We start from the raw sequence: 15425 nt of genomic DNA, 5'->3' as shown, positions 1-15425 counted from the left end.
AATAATGCAACGATTCATCATTTTCAATCATCTAGAGTTGGACAATAGACGTATCAATTGAGATAATGTGTTGGTCAATGTGTTGGAGCCACTGGACAGCTCTGATTCAGTGGCGGGTAGTATTTTAAAACCTGCAGAACTGCAGTACACTAGAATGAGAATGAAACATCGAATTTTGTTTTCTTTTTATGTATTCCGGAAGTCACATATGCTGCTCCACACAGTAAGAAATTCCGTTTTTTCATCATTTAAAGTTCTTCCTCGATAACTGTCAAAGTATTCATTTTAGGTATAGGGTGTGCTTAAGTACCCTTTTTTTTTTATACGTAGAATCGACTGAAAGATCAAAAAATATAGGTTGTAAGTGGAAAATTGTGAGTTTTGATGAATTTGAGTTGTTCAAGTTCATGTTCATGTTCATCTCATAAACACCCTGTACATTTCTGGTCCAAAGCACAAACACTCTTACAACGTATAAGCAGAATTGAAAATTTAAAAATGTTTTTTCGAAAGAAACTTTTTTTGCAGAAATGTGGATGAAAAAATATGAGTACCCATTTCAACCATTTTTTTCATTAACTCATTAACCGTTGAGTTTTTACCCAAGGTATGACAGATTGCTCAAATTGTCAGTCATCAAAAAAGCTATCTAATGTTTCAATAATATACTGGGTGTGCCATTTGAAATTAGGAAGTACTAGTCTGTTTCTGGTGTAACAGAAAGTTGTAGAGATCTGAAAATATTTAGAGAGAAAGATCAATGTCGCAAACCCAAATATGCAAATTTTCAGCACAAAGTTATTATTAGTTTTCCATAAACATCTAATAGGCCATCGCGGTGAATCACCCTGTATTATAATTCTGTGGAAATGAAGTTTTTTTTACTCTTAATGAAAATACACTAACTAAGGAGCGAATTTGTTATTTATTATTTAGGTATATGAATAAGGATAAAGATTGTAACGGGTGTTTTTTTTCGAGGTATATAACTTACAGTTGGCATTACTGTTCAAGATGGCGACCGATTTAACAGCTGTCAAGTGATTTATTCTCAGTTTAGTTTGGCAATTCCTCATAATAGACTCACGCCTGAACAACGCTTGCAAATAGTGCAATTTCATTTCGAAAATAATGGTTCTGTGTGGAATACGTATCGCGCACTACGTCCATTTTATCGTCGACAAAATCGTCCATCAGAGCAGTTAATTCGATTAACCATGGAACGTTCTCGCACCACGTTTACTCTTATTGATAACTCGCATCCCCAGAGACGCCGTACGGTGCGTACAGAAGAAGCTATTGCTGCTGTAGAGCGTAGCATTGAGGAAGACCCGAATGAGTCTATCCGCCATCGAGCACAGGAATTGGATCTGTGTCCATCCACTTTATGGAAGATTTTGCGGAAGGATCTTGGTTTGCGTGCTTACAAAATTCAATCAAAATTCGTGCAAGAATTGAAGCCAAACGATCATCAAGTAAGGCGTAGATTCGTACAATGGGCCCAAAATGAGATTGCCGTTGTTCCTGATTTTCATAAGCGAATTTTGTTTAGCGATGAAGCGCACTTCTGGTTGAATGGCTACGTCAACAAACAAAACTGCCGCATTTGGAGTGAAGCTAATCCTCAAGTGTATGTCGAAACACCGTTACATCCAGAAAAACTGACTGTTTGGTGCGCTTTATGGGCTGGTGGAATCATTGGTTCGTACTTCTTCAAAAACGATGATGGCCAGAACGTTACAGTCAGATTTATTGAAAGACACGTTTGGTGACCGCCTAATTTCACGTTTTGGACCTGTGAATTGGCCTCCAAGGTCATGTTATTTAACACCGCTAGACTACTTTCTGTGGGGCTATGTTAAGTCATTGGTCTATGCGGATAAGTCACAAATCCTTGACCATTTGGAAGACAACATTCGCCGTGTTATTGCCGATATACGGCCACAAATGTTGGAAAAAGTCATCGAAAATTGAACGTCCAGATTGGACTATGCCAGAAATCATATTTAAAATGTAATGGCACAAGATTATCTTGCGGATAAATAAAATTCATGTCAATTGAATAATCCATCGTTGTTTTATTGCAATTTAAAGTTCTATAGTTCTAAAAAAACACCCTTTATTTGTGTGTTACAATAGTGAGAACTTTCTGCTTCAACATTTACAAGATCCAATGATAAAAATTATGCTCTAATCTTCATTGAATTTCTAGAGATGAATAAGTACTGTAAAATTAAATATGTGTTAACCATATTCAACAATTCAAAAAGTTTTTGGTTCCTTTTTAATTCCAAAATATCATTTATGATTGGAAATCCCTTAGCCTTTTTGTAGCTCACCCCAATTACACCTATAGATAATGAAATATCTTTGGTAGTTGCAGAAAAAAAATTGGGTATCCCTGAACTAATATATAAAGAAATAGGGATAAATACATAGTACATGACGGTTATTTAATTGAATACGAGTTATTTTTTTATTTCATTCACTATCAATTTATATTGCATTGCGTTGAATATTTTCGAATTATCTAGATTTCATAGTTATCAATCAATTTTTTTGAAGACAAGCACATAAGAATCTAGTAATCCAATTATAAGTTAAACTCCACGAGTTGGCTTAAAAGTCATGAATTCTAGATCCAAATAAAATTTCATCAAGTAAATGGCGAATGATATGAATGTAATGAAATCCATCATTTCGATTCACTTTTCTACTGAATGCTGTTTTCTGATTCTTGTCATGAGTACTGATAGCAAATTTTCCGTAACCACAAATGTGGAATTTAATTATATTCATTTCACGGAAAGATTGGCACCATATTTCGATTAATTTGAATTCAACAGAATAGTAAGTTCTAGTAAGGAAACGATTCTGTCCATCGGGAGCAGCCAGTCTAATTTCATAGCTATACTTACAGGACGTTATTACTCAGCAACGAATTTACACCTGAGAGTGCCCTTTCATGAATACTCAGTTAACTCAGTGTGACCACTTGATTAAGCTGGATCTCCATCATATCTCAATCTTTTTTGTACTTTAATAGAGAACAGTTTAGTACCATTCTACTACAGAAGATTCATAATCTTGAAAGTTACCTGAATAGATTGTAGTTGATAGTTGAATTTTATGATTGAATTTGTATTGGGAAACAAGTGCTTTGCACTTATTTCTAAACCACTTTATTCATATCCAAAATGTAGCCATTTCTTCTTTGTAACCATATTATTATTTATTTATTCTGAATAAAGTTATATTATTATATTATTATTATTATATGAGAAGATTTATCATATATGCTAAAACTTACTAACATTTGAATTTATTGGTTGAACTTAGGAATTGATGGCGATTTGAAAATAAAAGAATATGCAAATATCATTTTATTAAACACTTACAGGTAAGGAAGAAAAATAAAATACTAATTGGTTTCCTTTATTCTTAATTATTGTACCTTGAAATAAAGAAGAAATTACAGGCCGGGATTCTAGAGTTACAAAATGATTTGTGATATGTTCGAAAATAATTGCTTGATACCTCTAGCCATGTAGGTACATCAACGACATAGTTTTTCTGTGCATGGAGTAATTCAATTAGTTCATTTGGTATATCCGGTTCAGTTTGGATGGTCTTCAATTAAGATGTGTTTGAGAGTTTTCTTTGAACTTTCTTCGTCACTACGTGACCTGTTGCTTCACACACAACACACAACATCATCCTTCAGATGAGTAAAAAGTTCATTATATGACAATACATAAGCTCGCGAATGTTGAGATATGAAAAATTTTGTTATCAACCCTGATAATTTCTTTTGAAAAGAATTTGTTTGTTATTGAGAAAATCCTTGTGGATAGTGACTTTCATTCTTTCGATTTAAAACTTGTAGGCGTACGTCGAGATTAATAAGAAATTAAACGGAAATACAATAATACGTGATAATGATGATATTGTTGTGATCTCTCACTTTGTTTCCAGTTATTCCCACAACCACAACTATGTTGCTGTCTGTGATTATTTCAGTTTTATACATCCAAAGCTGCTATGGAAAATTCAATCCAACCAATGAAACAGGTAAATATTGAAAATTTTCTACACATAATTGCACTTGATGAAAGTTATGCTTTGTGTATTCTATCATTTTTGAGAGCTTCTGATGACTTCACGTAAGGGGTTTTCTCATTTATTTTTTTTTCTATTTTCCTCATTTGGAATCAACGCATATTTCGTGTTGAAATAAACTTGTTGCTAGCTATTTTCGAGTGCACGATCCCAGAAAAGATCGGTCTATCAGCTCGTCACAATGTATGGAATTTTTGAAAACCGGGAATGTTCTAAAACGTCAAAGTTCGACACATTGATGATGAATCGTCCTCAAAATCAAGAATGTCTGTCTATCCACCCTTGAGTACGATAACACCGCAAAAAAATACCAAGAGACTTTAGATTTTTAGATAATGCTTGAAATTCAAATGTCCCTCCGAAATTTTGTGTTACTGTTATTTTCAAAACTGCAGATTCGATCGAGAAGAAAATTGGAAGTAGAATGACATAAAAATTGGATGTAGAACTGTATATAGGTATATCCAAGGGTGTAATTGGCGCATGAGTGAAAGAGCGATCAAAAGCTCCTAACTGTCCTCATTTTTAGAATTTTGAGTTGACTAAGGTCTAAAACGATAGGGTTCGACTCACTGATGATAAATCCTTGGATTCTGTCCATCCAGCCGTAAACATGATAAGGAAACGAACTATAAACTTAGAATTTTAAGATTCGGATATCGGATGCTGCAATTTGAAATAACATTTTAAAGCTTAATGCCAAATTTTATTTTAATTGCTACACTAGAGAAAATGGAACTGACATTTCTATCAAGATTTAAGATTTAATTGAAAAGGTTCTTTTTTACTTCGATCCAATGGTCTATTGTGCCTCTCATCAGAGCTATTCTCTCCATAATGTGATCTACAGCTCTCCTTCCAGTTCCAGAGTTCTAATGAACTCCAGTATCTGGGAAGGCTTCAAGGAGGCTAATTCCTCACTTCTACAAGTTTCTTGTCCAAAGCAGATTTTGCGTTGGCTAGTGATGGCGAGGCATTCCGTCATCAGCTGATCGGAGTTTCTTCCTCCTCCCCACAGAACCTGCACTCTTCATTTTCTGCTAAACTCATAAGGTTTTTCCTAAGGCGGCAATGCCCTGTGAGGAATCCAGTGAGGAGGTGTAGTATATTCTTGATAAGATACAGATACTTCTTGGATCTCACAGTGTCAAAGTTTCGAAGAAACTTTTTTGAATGATCCAAACGAGGAAGATTCCACCAGAGTGGTTCTCATTCGGTATTTTACATCTCCTGAAATTCTTTCTTGTAGGTACATTTGCCTATACCACAGAAATATTCCGGGCCGATGAAAGCAGTTTGTGCTCCTTTTCTGGCAAGTGTGTTGGCCTCTTCATTCCCTCTATTTCCCGAGTGGCTGGGAACCCAGACTTAAAAGACCTTGTTATTCTTGCCTATTTCATTGAGTTTTCTTCTGCTCTCCAATAACATCTAAGAATCAATGATATGTGAGCTCAGTGCTTCGATTGCAGCCTATTAATATCAAATATTTTCACATCATATCAAACTAGGTTAAAACTCGTTGTAGAAAACTCGTTGTTTATGTGAAATGTTGACACTCAAATGTTGATTTCAAATTATGGGTAAATTATCTTCTGAATCTAGATAAATCAACCGACAATAATGGCATCATAATGAATCACCTCTCAAATAAACAATTATGTGGTTTCTTTGGGCGCATGAATGAACGAACGTTCAAAACCTACTCACGTCAAATCATTAGTTTTCTGCAATTTTCTATTTCAGATCTATCCAGATGTAAAGTCTATTACTCTAGATCAGGGACGACATACACAACTTTCTTCGAACTCCAAAAACCAAATAGAAATGAAACCGACCTGAGACTAGACTTTCACTTTTCCGTGCTGGCTGCAAGTGACGCACATATTCTCATTGCTACCACCAAAAAACCCGCAAAAAATGATCCCGCTTACGAGATCGTCATTGGTGCAGGTGGCAATACTTTCTGCGATATTAGGAGAATGCAAAAGAATCAGGTGAAGGAGTCTGTTAGGATTAAAGGATTGCTCTCTGCATTGGATCCGAGGTCCTTCTGGATACATATCACTAGGAGTGAGTAGCTTATTTATGTTTTACTTATTTAACTGTTTCAGCTGTTAATCTTTGGTGACCTTTGAATTTAACGTATTTAGCAAACCCACAACAACTGATGAATCCATTACACTAGATTTAAATCCAAAGAAAACCTTGAAACTGAAATAAAAACAATATAAACAATAGCTGTCAACAATTGATTCAAATAAACAATTATGGGGAATTTAGTTAGTTAAACAGAAAATATCACAAATACCCATGAATCGAATATATCCCATCATGAAAACCAAAATATCCATTTCTATGTCGTGCTTTGGTGGAGTGAAAAAGTAGATAATTGTCTTTCCAAATTGAACTTGAATATTTCCTTCAAACCAATAAATGACATATCATCGTTGTTTTGTTATCCAATGCTTCAACTACAAATACAAGTAGATCAGGAGTTTCTGAGTTAACATGGTTAACTGGCAATATGAAATCTTTTTTCAAGGCAGCAGGGCTCAGCTGGTAGTGGTGGTGGAAATGGCTGAACCCTATATCCTTCTATTCATTCAGGAGCTTAAGAATTAGATTTGTCAACAGTATAATGCCAATACCCATGTTGCAAGGCATAACGTTAAAATTTTGCAGTATCCACCCAAATCTCACCGACCTTTCGGTTACAATAATAATAATAATAATAATACAATTTATTTAGTACCCGGCTAGTATGAAAAATAGAAAATCAACACAACAATAATAAAATCATTCACATTTCTCTGAAGTGGCCATTCAATCTTCCGCAGAATGCACCCAATGCCGTCTTAATTTCATCTGGGAGACCATTATACAAACGAACATCCTCATAGAACAAGGACTTCTGTAAAGAAGTTTTCTCACTGTGCAGATATTGAAGTTTTTTGCTGATCTAATATTGTAGTCATAAAAATTTCCTCTTCTTTCTAAGAAATCTTTCAGATATCGTGGTACAAGATCATGCTCTATCTTGTGAATTAGGGTTAGATTGGCCTTCTTGATATTTTTTTCCACAGGTAACCAGTTCAATTCATTATGCATGACTACTACAGGTGTGAGCTTACTACATCTTAGGATTATTCTCATGGATTTATATTGTTGAACTTGAAGTCTACTTATATCTCCTTGTGTACATGATATCAGCAGTGCAGCAGTGCATTAAAATGGGGCATAATGAATGTATTGAAGACCTAGTGGTCCACTCCGACAAAAAGGCAGAAATACGAGCAAAAAATGAATTCTTCTTCCCGAATTTTCTGCACATATAGTCAATGTGTAGAGAAAAACTCAACTCCGGATCCAATACAACACCCAGATATTTAATCTCTGAAGTGAATATGGATATTCACTTCATTAATACATACTCTCAAATTTGATTCAGAAAATTTTTTACAATCTGATTTTGAACCTAAAACCATACATTTCGTTTTGAAAGTATTCAGTTTCAATCTTATCGAACATGTGTGGGACATACGATGAGTAGAAGAAAATAGTCAAAATCCTCCTTAAACACTAGAAGCTCTTCGGCATCAATAACATATTGCCTGGGACAATTCCTTAGCACGAAACCATACCCAGATGGGCGCAAAAGTATGAAATTTATAGTGGAGGTGTAAAACATTGATAAAAATTCCTTTGTCTTGTTTATTCTTCAACTAGTTAAAAATTTCTGCCAAGTTTTGTGGAAAAACTTCGAAGCCTTCTTGGCTTTGTGGTATTTTCAAGTCACAGGCAAACGAAATTGCAAAACTTTAGCTAATTTTGAAGCTTAGCAAACTTTACTAGCGCATTCTGACCTCAAATCCTTTGAAGTATTCGGATAATTTCTTTTTGAAGTTGTGTTAACAGATGGTCAAACGAATCGTTCGAATTAATTTCAACCATAAATGTTTTTCGTAGATGGAGTAATTGAGGTTGGAAAAGAAGGTGAAGAACTGGCATTCATCAGTTGGAAAGACTATGACCCTCTGCCAATCACCACCATAGGCTTCAGCACTTGGCCTGGAATTGAAGCCAAGTGGTATTTCGATTGTATAAGAGACGATATAAAGGTACTAACCTAATGATCTCTGATTCAAATTTCATTGATTTGCTTGTTTTAGAAAATTAAGAGGAACTTAACAAATGAGGAAAGGCTCAGAAGAGATCTGCTGAATCATTATGATCCAATGGTCATACCAACAAAGAATGAATCAATGAAAACCATGATAAAAATGGCTCCAGAAATACGTGGATTGAGTCTGGTAAGTTCAAAACATTGACTCTTCTTAGGAATACTTCTCCTTAATAGGATTTTTCCAATAAAGTTTATGTAATCATGTAAATTAAATTCTCTTCAGGATGAAAAAAGATCGATGTTACACACTCAGGGAGTTGCACATGTAGTAAGTTGAACTTGATTGCTCTAAAGTCAATTTTACTGTCCTGTTGTAATTTAGATGTGGATGGATGAGAAATTGGTATGGAATGCTTCTGCTTATGGTAATGTCAGTGAGATCAGAGTAAGCAGCATAGAAATGTGGAAACCAAACTTGATCGTTTACAAGTGAGTTCGATGCCAAGTTGAAATATATTCCTGGAAAAAAATTGCAAAAATCCCTAATATCTTTCGATATGCCTAGTTTCCTTCAATTTAGACCTTAATCAACTATAATTCGATTTACAATGTTCTGATTAGGGTAGATTCAAAAATGTTCATATTTACCATAAGTTTTCTTTGGCTATATCTTAAGTTTCGACTTTATATTTCTGATTCATAAAATTACTTCATTTGGTCACTGGAAAGGAATATTACTTCTTATTACACCGATGAAGTATTTTGGGCAAAAACCAAATACTCATTATCATTAAGTTCTTGTTCAAGTGTCTTTCCGTTCAATCAAAAGAGGAGACATAGCTATCCATTTTGATAGTAGAACTGTTATTAAAACACTGAGTTCTCATGACATGTTTTCTTTCATTTTCATGTTGTTGTATGGTTGTAACGAAGGGGATTTTGAGACTATTATAGAAAACATTTCTATGAAAGAATGGTGCTAAATGGCTTACGATGCCGAAGCACCAAATTAATAAAATTCTCTCTCTCTCCCAAGTAATTGATTCAAGGTTATATGAGAGTATCGAAGAAAATTCAATAACTTAGGCAAAAATAATAATAATTATCAATCTGGTTCCTGGTCACTACTTGAGAATCAAAGGGGGCGGAGAGGCCAAAACACTTACTGAAAAGGGAGCTCCATCACCAACGCCTCTATTGGCTATAAACCTTTATTAAAGGAAAATGCACCTATGACCAAGTAACGAGAGAAGGAGGACATCGAAAGAAAATACTCTGGAGGAATTTTCCACGAATGGATCACCCGAAAAAGTTCCTTCAGAACTTTAATACTTCACAATCCAAGAAACATTTGGATCTCACTGATCTCAGTAAAAACAAATTTCTTGTTCTTCTTCGGCCATTGTTCATCAACTCATCTCTGATTTGTTCGGTACTAATAACTCAATAAAATATGAATACATTCAATTCATACCACAAGCTTGATGTTGAAATCAAAGATATAGAGCTCTTGTCAACTGCTTCTTTCATTTCAGCCATTTCGAGGATGATGAGTACATTTTTGATAATACCCAATTAGTAGTGAAATCTAATGGTCTGGTCTATTGGCATCCTAGGCTGGATCTCAGAACATGGTGTGATGTGGCAGACTCTGAACATAATCGTTGGCCGAAGGATAGAAGGAGCTGCGATATTATATTTACGTTCGCCACGGATCTGCAGAAATTGTGGATAAAATACACGAACTTATCTGATACTGTAAGCTAAGTCAGGCAATTGCAATTCTAGATATTTATGAGAGCACCCCATAACCATAGATAATATACAATTTCAAGCCTCTTGTAGAGGTTCGTGTGGATAGCTTATCAAAATCCTAGGAAATTCAAGAAGAATATGAAAAATTACCAAAAATCTTAAAGACAGCGATTGAAAACAATAGCATTTTCAATTTTCCTGCAGAATTTCATTTTGATAGCGCTATTATAAATATCGAATTATCGAAAACTCAAGTAGAATATCGAAAAAAATGAGATGAACACCGAAGAGATACCTCGAGTGCTAAAGCTGGCGGAGCCAGGTAGCGACAATCTCCCTGGTCTCGGCTAAAAGATCACAATACAAAATTTGAAGCATAATAGTTTTCGTGATTCATTCTGGAAAGAAATTATATTGAAAAATCACCGAGGTACCTACTTTTCAATTGTTCAATTGCATCTTCTTATTCCTTTTAATGAATAAGACGACACTTTGGCATGTAAAATCGGAAGTCGGGAACATGGATATTCATTTGTAGCTTATTATACAGTTGCTCTTACACAGCATTCATTCTTCCATAATATTTAACTATAATTTTCATTCTTTCAACACAAATAATTGATTTCAATTATTTTATCCATTAGCAAAAGCAAAACCCCAAATTTGCCGATTGGATTGTCGAAGAAATAGACATATACACTGCTCTAGATCCTGAACTCAAGACAGATAAGGAATACTTGTATGTTACCGTGGAACTAAGGAGAAATTCTGAAATTTACAGCAGAGTTTTTCTGACTACTTATATCGGTAGAGTTTATAAATGTTATCTTTTTATCTACATATTTTTCAATTCTGTTTCATTTCAGTTACTATAATTTCGATCTTATGCAGTTTTTGTGTATCTCCATCTGGACCTTATAAAATGTCTTTGGGCTGCTTTCAATTGGTGTTATCAATCTCTTGTCTTATTTTCATAGGCATTCTACTACCAGCTCATGATGCAATAGTTCCTTACATAGGTATATATTTTTAACAAGGAGATAGGAGGAGTTTCATTCAAAATAATGATTTCTGTTTTTAGTACGACTTCATAGCTACAGCGTAACTGCGGGTGTGTTTTCAATAATAATTGCAATAATAGTTATAAATCTTAGTCGATTAGAGAGACAAAAGCAGTTACCTAATATTTTAACCAACCTGTTGACATCTACTATCTTTAGAAGAATATTTTGTTTACCCGAAATAGAAGTGAGTTTAATTTTTATATAAAAAAAAACTTAAACACTAAAGTAATCGATAATCCTAAAATTAACTCATAGGTATGAAATTACTCAATTAATTTAATTTTCAGAGAGATCAATATGGACGACCATCTTCTATAACTAGAATGAAATTCAATCAACAGCACTATATTCTTTTAGGTGTCCTAATAGATAGAATATGTTTATTTATAGGCATTTGTCTATTTGTGTATTCAGTTTCTTTGTACTGATTATATTATTTTTTGTTAAATTTGATCGTGATATTTTAATTATGTTTTTTCAAATAAAAGTATTATCTTTTCTAGTTTTAATTGAAAGGAAGGTTATGAAATTCTTTTTCGTATTTCTACAATTAATGGACAAAATAAGGTATTGATAAAATGAAGATTAATTATTTCATTATTTATTATGCAATATGTTTCTGATTGACCAATTCAATGGATTAATTCTACTCTTCGTTCTTTGGTAAAAGGGTTCTTTGTCAGTGGTGGCGAAGTAATATTTACCCTTTGACTTTTCCATAATATTACCGAAATATACATCACTATCTTCACACCCTTTTTCCTCATACTCATTGGAACTGTTGCATTCCATCGTTGGAAACTTTTCGGGATCTGATATAGCTGCAGTGAAGAGCTGGTAACTACGTTGATGGTTGCATAGCACTGTGAAAATGTTAAATACGTGAAAAACAAATCGAACGAATGTTATAGTATATTTTAGGTATTATTTCCTTAATTGTTGAATGTCTAAAATCATCGAAAAAAATAAGGATATAATAGTGCTTTTTTCAACTCACAATTCCATTTCATACATCCTGGCTGGTCAGAACCACCATTCGGATAAAAATCGATGGTTCCACATTCTTTGACACCAACCATAGAAGTCTCTGAATGAACCACCATCACAATTTCAGCATCTGTTTCATCTAGTCTTTCCTCCGGATTTCTACCTTCGAAGAGCAAAGCTGAAGGATCAAGACCGATTATTTCTGGAAGTTTTTTGTTGTTTGTTTCAGCGAAAAAACGACCCACGTGACCACATACGTGGGCTCCTAGATCGTAGCCAATAAAGATGATGTCTTCAAGGGGGAAACAGTGTTTTTCAACTAGTTCTGTGATTCTGTTAGCTATTAATTTACCTGCAAATATTTATTTATAATTTATTTAATCTGTTTTCGAACACAATATTTAGAAATTATACTAGACAATGAACCCCTGAAAAGTTTGGCTCAACATAAATAGTTCAATTTTGAGAAGAAAAAGATGATGATGAAAAGAGATACAGTGTGTTAAAGTTTGTTGTCATAGCACCTTGCCTATGCAAGATATTAAACTCAAATTTGACATAGATATTGAATGCAAATCTACAGTGTGATGTTTTTTCTGGAACAGTGCCCGTTTCTTTCCTCCATCTTTTTTCTTGGTAGACCGATGGTAGTTCAGATAAATGTTAGAAAAAACTTTGGTCCAGAATTGCACGTTTTGATTTCTTGTAGTTTTGTCATATCTGCTACCGATTTTGAGGAAAATATTTCAAACAATTCTCAAGTAATGTTCAGGAAAAAACCTGATTATTATGAAGATCCTGTTGGTAAGCTGTGATGAATCAATCGATTTTAAGTATTGGTACTATTTACCCAATCTATAGAGAAGATTAATGAAAATTTGATAAACTGGTATGATCATCACAAAAAAGTAGGACTTCAAAAAATAGCCTGTATCTCGAAAACAAAGCGTTTGCGGGCTGATGTTTATGGAATTTTTTTTCCTTAAAATAATCCAAGGGATCTCTCATTTTCCTTTGTACCGCCAATTCATGAACACCCTGTATTATCATTTCGTACTATAAAACTATTCATATATTATGATTGAGTTTCTATGATATTTTTCAACTTTTTCGCATAAGAAGTTCTCCTTGCAATTAACAAAAGCTACAGTACCCAAACCAAAATTGAAAAAAATATAACAAGATTATAATTTATAATAATAAAAAATCATAACGTCGAGAGAATATATTATTTTCATTTTCTCTTCGAGTTCTTTCATTTCCATGATAATCTTTCCTAATTAAACTAGATAGTTCAGTCGCTAAATGAGGAACAACCTCAAAACTGATTAAAAAAAATTACATTACCAACTCACCAATTGTTTTCGTTCTCAGAGCAGCCAAAGGATAAAGATATTTGTTTGAACTAGAACCCCAGTCCACCAGAACAACCTCAGATTTCTTGAAAACATTGGTCAAACTCATCGCCAATTTTCGACACCACTCTGCATCGCTTATATCCTCGTTCCAACCATGTACTATGAAAAACAGCTTTCCTTGTGTTTCCGAAAGTTCTTCCAGAGTAAATTCTCCATTTTCTGACTGAGGGTGGTAGAAATGAATATCCTCATCTGTGACAGCAGGGAAAGGTAGAACAGTTTCCTTCAATAAGGATTCAGTTTCTGCCAAAATGGCATTTTGGATATTTCCTGACGAGTTTTGGAGTTTTCCTACCTTTGTCTTTATGTATGTTAGATCCTTCATAAGACCATAGCTAGATGACATATCAAAGGGCAGAAACCGTTTCAAAGACTTACCCAGCAATTTATTGGTAATATCAAATACATGACCGATACCCGCACAGGAAATCCCTTAAAGTGAAAGAAATATAACTATTAACTTAAAATTCGTTATAATTTTCAATATACAGGGATTCCCAGACTTAGTAGGTAGTCAATAATTCATCTATTGAACTATTTTATCAGTTACTATTAGGTATTTGAACATGTTTAAAATAAGTTTCATAATTTATATGTTTTTAATACCAATAAAATTGAATATTGACGATATTAAGATAAGATTGCGTAACCGTGCAGTTTCAAGAGTCAGGGCCGCAGCCAGACATTTTGGTGCCCGGCAAAAAAACTTTCGACGCCATAATTTATCTAGCTTAATATCTATAGGGTGTTTTTTTCGAGGTATATAACTTCAAGTTGGCATTACAGTTCGAGATCACGATCGATTCAACAGCTGTCAAGTCATTTATTCTCAGTTTGGTTTGGCAATTCATCATGAATAGACTCACTCCTGAACAACGCTTGCAAATAGTGCAACTTCATTTCGAAAATAATAGTTCTGTGCGGAATACGTATCGCGCACTACGTCCTTTTCATTTTGCTTAGCGATGAAGCGCACTTCTGATTGAATGGCTACGTCAACAAACAAAACAGCCGCATTTTGAGTGAAGCTAATCCCCAAGTGTATGTCGAAACACCGTTACATCCAGAAAAACTGACTGTTCGGTGTGGTGGAATCATTGGTCCGTACTTCTTCAAAAACGATGATGGCCAGAACGTTACAGTCAATGGTGATCGGTATAGAGCCATGATTACTAACTTTTTCATTCCTGAATTGAACAACCATGATGTCCAGGAGCTGTGGTTCCAACAAGACGGCGCAATATGTCATACAGCTAATCGATTTATTGAAAGACACGTTTGGTGACCGCCTAATTTAACCTTTTGGACCTGTGAATTGGCCTCCAAGATCTTGTGATTTAACACCGCTAGACTACTTTCTGGGGGGCTATGTAAAGTCATTGGTTTATGCGGATAAGCCACAAACCCTTGACCATTTGGAAGACAACATTCGCCGTGTTATTGCCGATATACGGCCACAAATGTTGGAAAAAGTCATCGAAAATTGGACGTCCAGATTGGACTACATCCGAGCCAACCGTAGCGGTCATATGCCAGAAAGCATATTTAAAATGTAATGCCACAAGATTATCTTGTGGATAAATGAAATTAATGTCAATCGAATAATCCATCGTTGTTTGATTGCAATTTAAAGTTCTATAGCTCTAAAAAAACACCCTTTATATGTTCCCAGAAAGTAGGTTTTCATATTGACAAATTTGGAGTACAATGTGAGTAGCAATTACAAGACTACGTCTGAAGAGAGAATTGAAAATGGGTAATTAATTTTGAAAAACTGGGAAATGTAAAAATTAATGAATTAAGTCAGTCAAATTTACTTACTGGAGTCATCCAAAAAGAAAATTAAAGTTGTTACAGACAGGCATATTTTAATGATCATAATATTACTGTCAAATAACAGGAAACGTATGAATTTCACTTGATTATTCGACAGTACATATGTAGATGGTCACACTTCAT

General features: G+C 34.4%; 2 protein-coding genes across 2 annotated transcripts; one reads left to right on the top strand and one right to left on the bottom strand.

Moving 5' to 3' along the window:
* Nucleotides 1-3975: 3975 nt before the first annotated feature.
* Nucleotides 3976-11570, top strand: LOC123675314 (acetylcholine receptor subunit alpha). The gene is made up of 11 exons (XM_045610664.1): nucleotides 3976-4071; nucleotides 5863-6189; nucleotides 8086-8237; nucleotides 8289-8429; nucleotides 8526-8570; nucleotides 8625-8731; nucleotides 9778-10000; nucleotides 10642-10804; nucleotides 10864-11016; nucleotides 11079-11245; nucleotides 11349-11570. The coding sequence occupies exons 1-11, from the start codon at nucleotides 3996-3998 to the stop codon at nucleotides 11487-11489; spliced, it is 1695 nt and encodes a 564-aa protein (XP_045466620.1). The 5' UTR covers nucleotides 3976-3995; the 3' UTR covers nucleotides 11490-11570.
* Nucleotides 11571-11646: 76 nt separating this feature from the next.
* LOC123675321 (lipase member H-like) lies at nucleotides 11647-15425 on the bottom strand. The gene is made up of 4 exons (XM_045610670.1): nucleotides 15288-15425; nucleotides 13404-13898; nucleotides 12059-12400; nucleotides 11647-11924 (listed from the first exon to the last, which is right to left on the bottom strand). Exons 1-4 carry the CDS (start codon nucleotides 15343-15345, stop codon nucleotides 11659-11661), a joined length of 1161 nt encoding a protein of 386 aa, XP_045466626.1. The 5' UTR covers nucleotides 15346-15425; the 3' UTR covers nucleotides 11647-11658.

The sequence above is a fragment of the Harmonia axyridis genome, chromosome 1, assembly GCF_914767665.1.
Source record: "Harmonia axyridis chromosome 1, icHarAxyr1.1, whole genome shotgun sequence".
Classification (NCBI taxonomy): Eukaryota; Metazoa; Arthropoda; class Insecta; order Coleoptera; family Coccinellidae; genus Harmonia; species Harmonia axyridis.
Note: the sequence above shows the minus strand (reverse complement) of the source record. Positions and strands in the feature narration are given on the sequence as shown.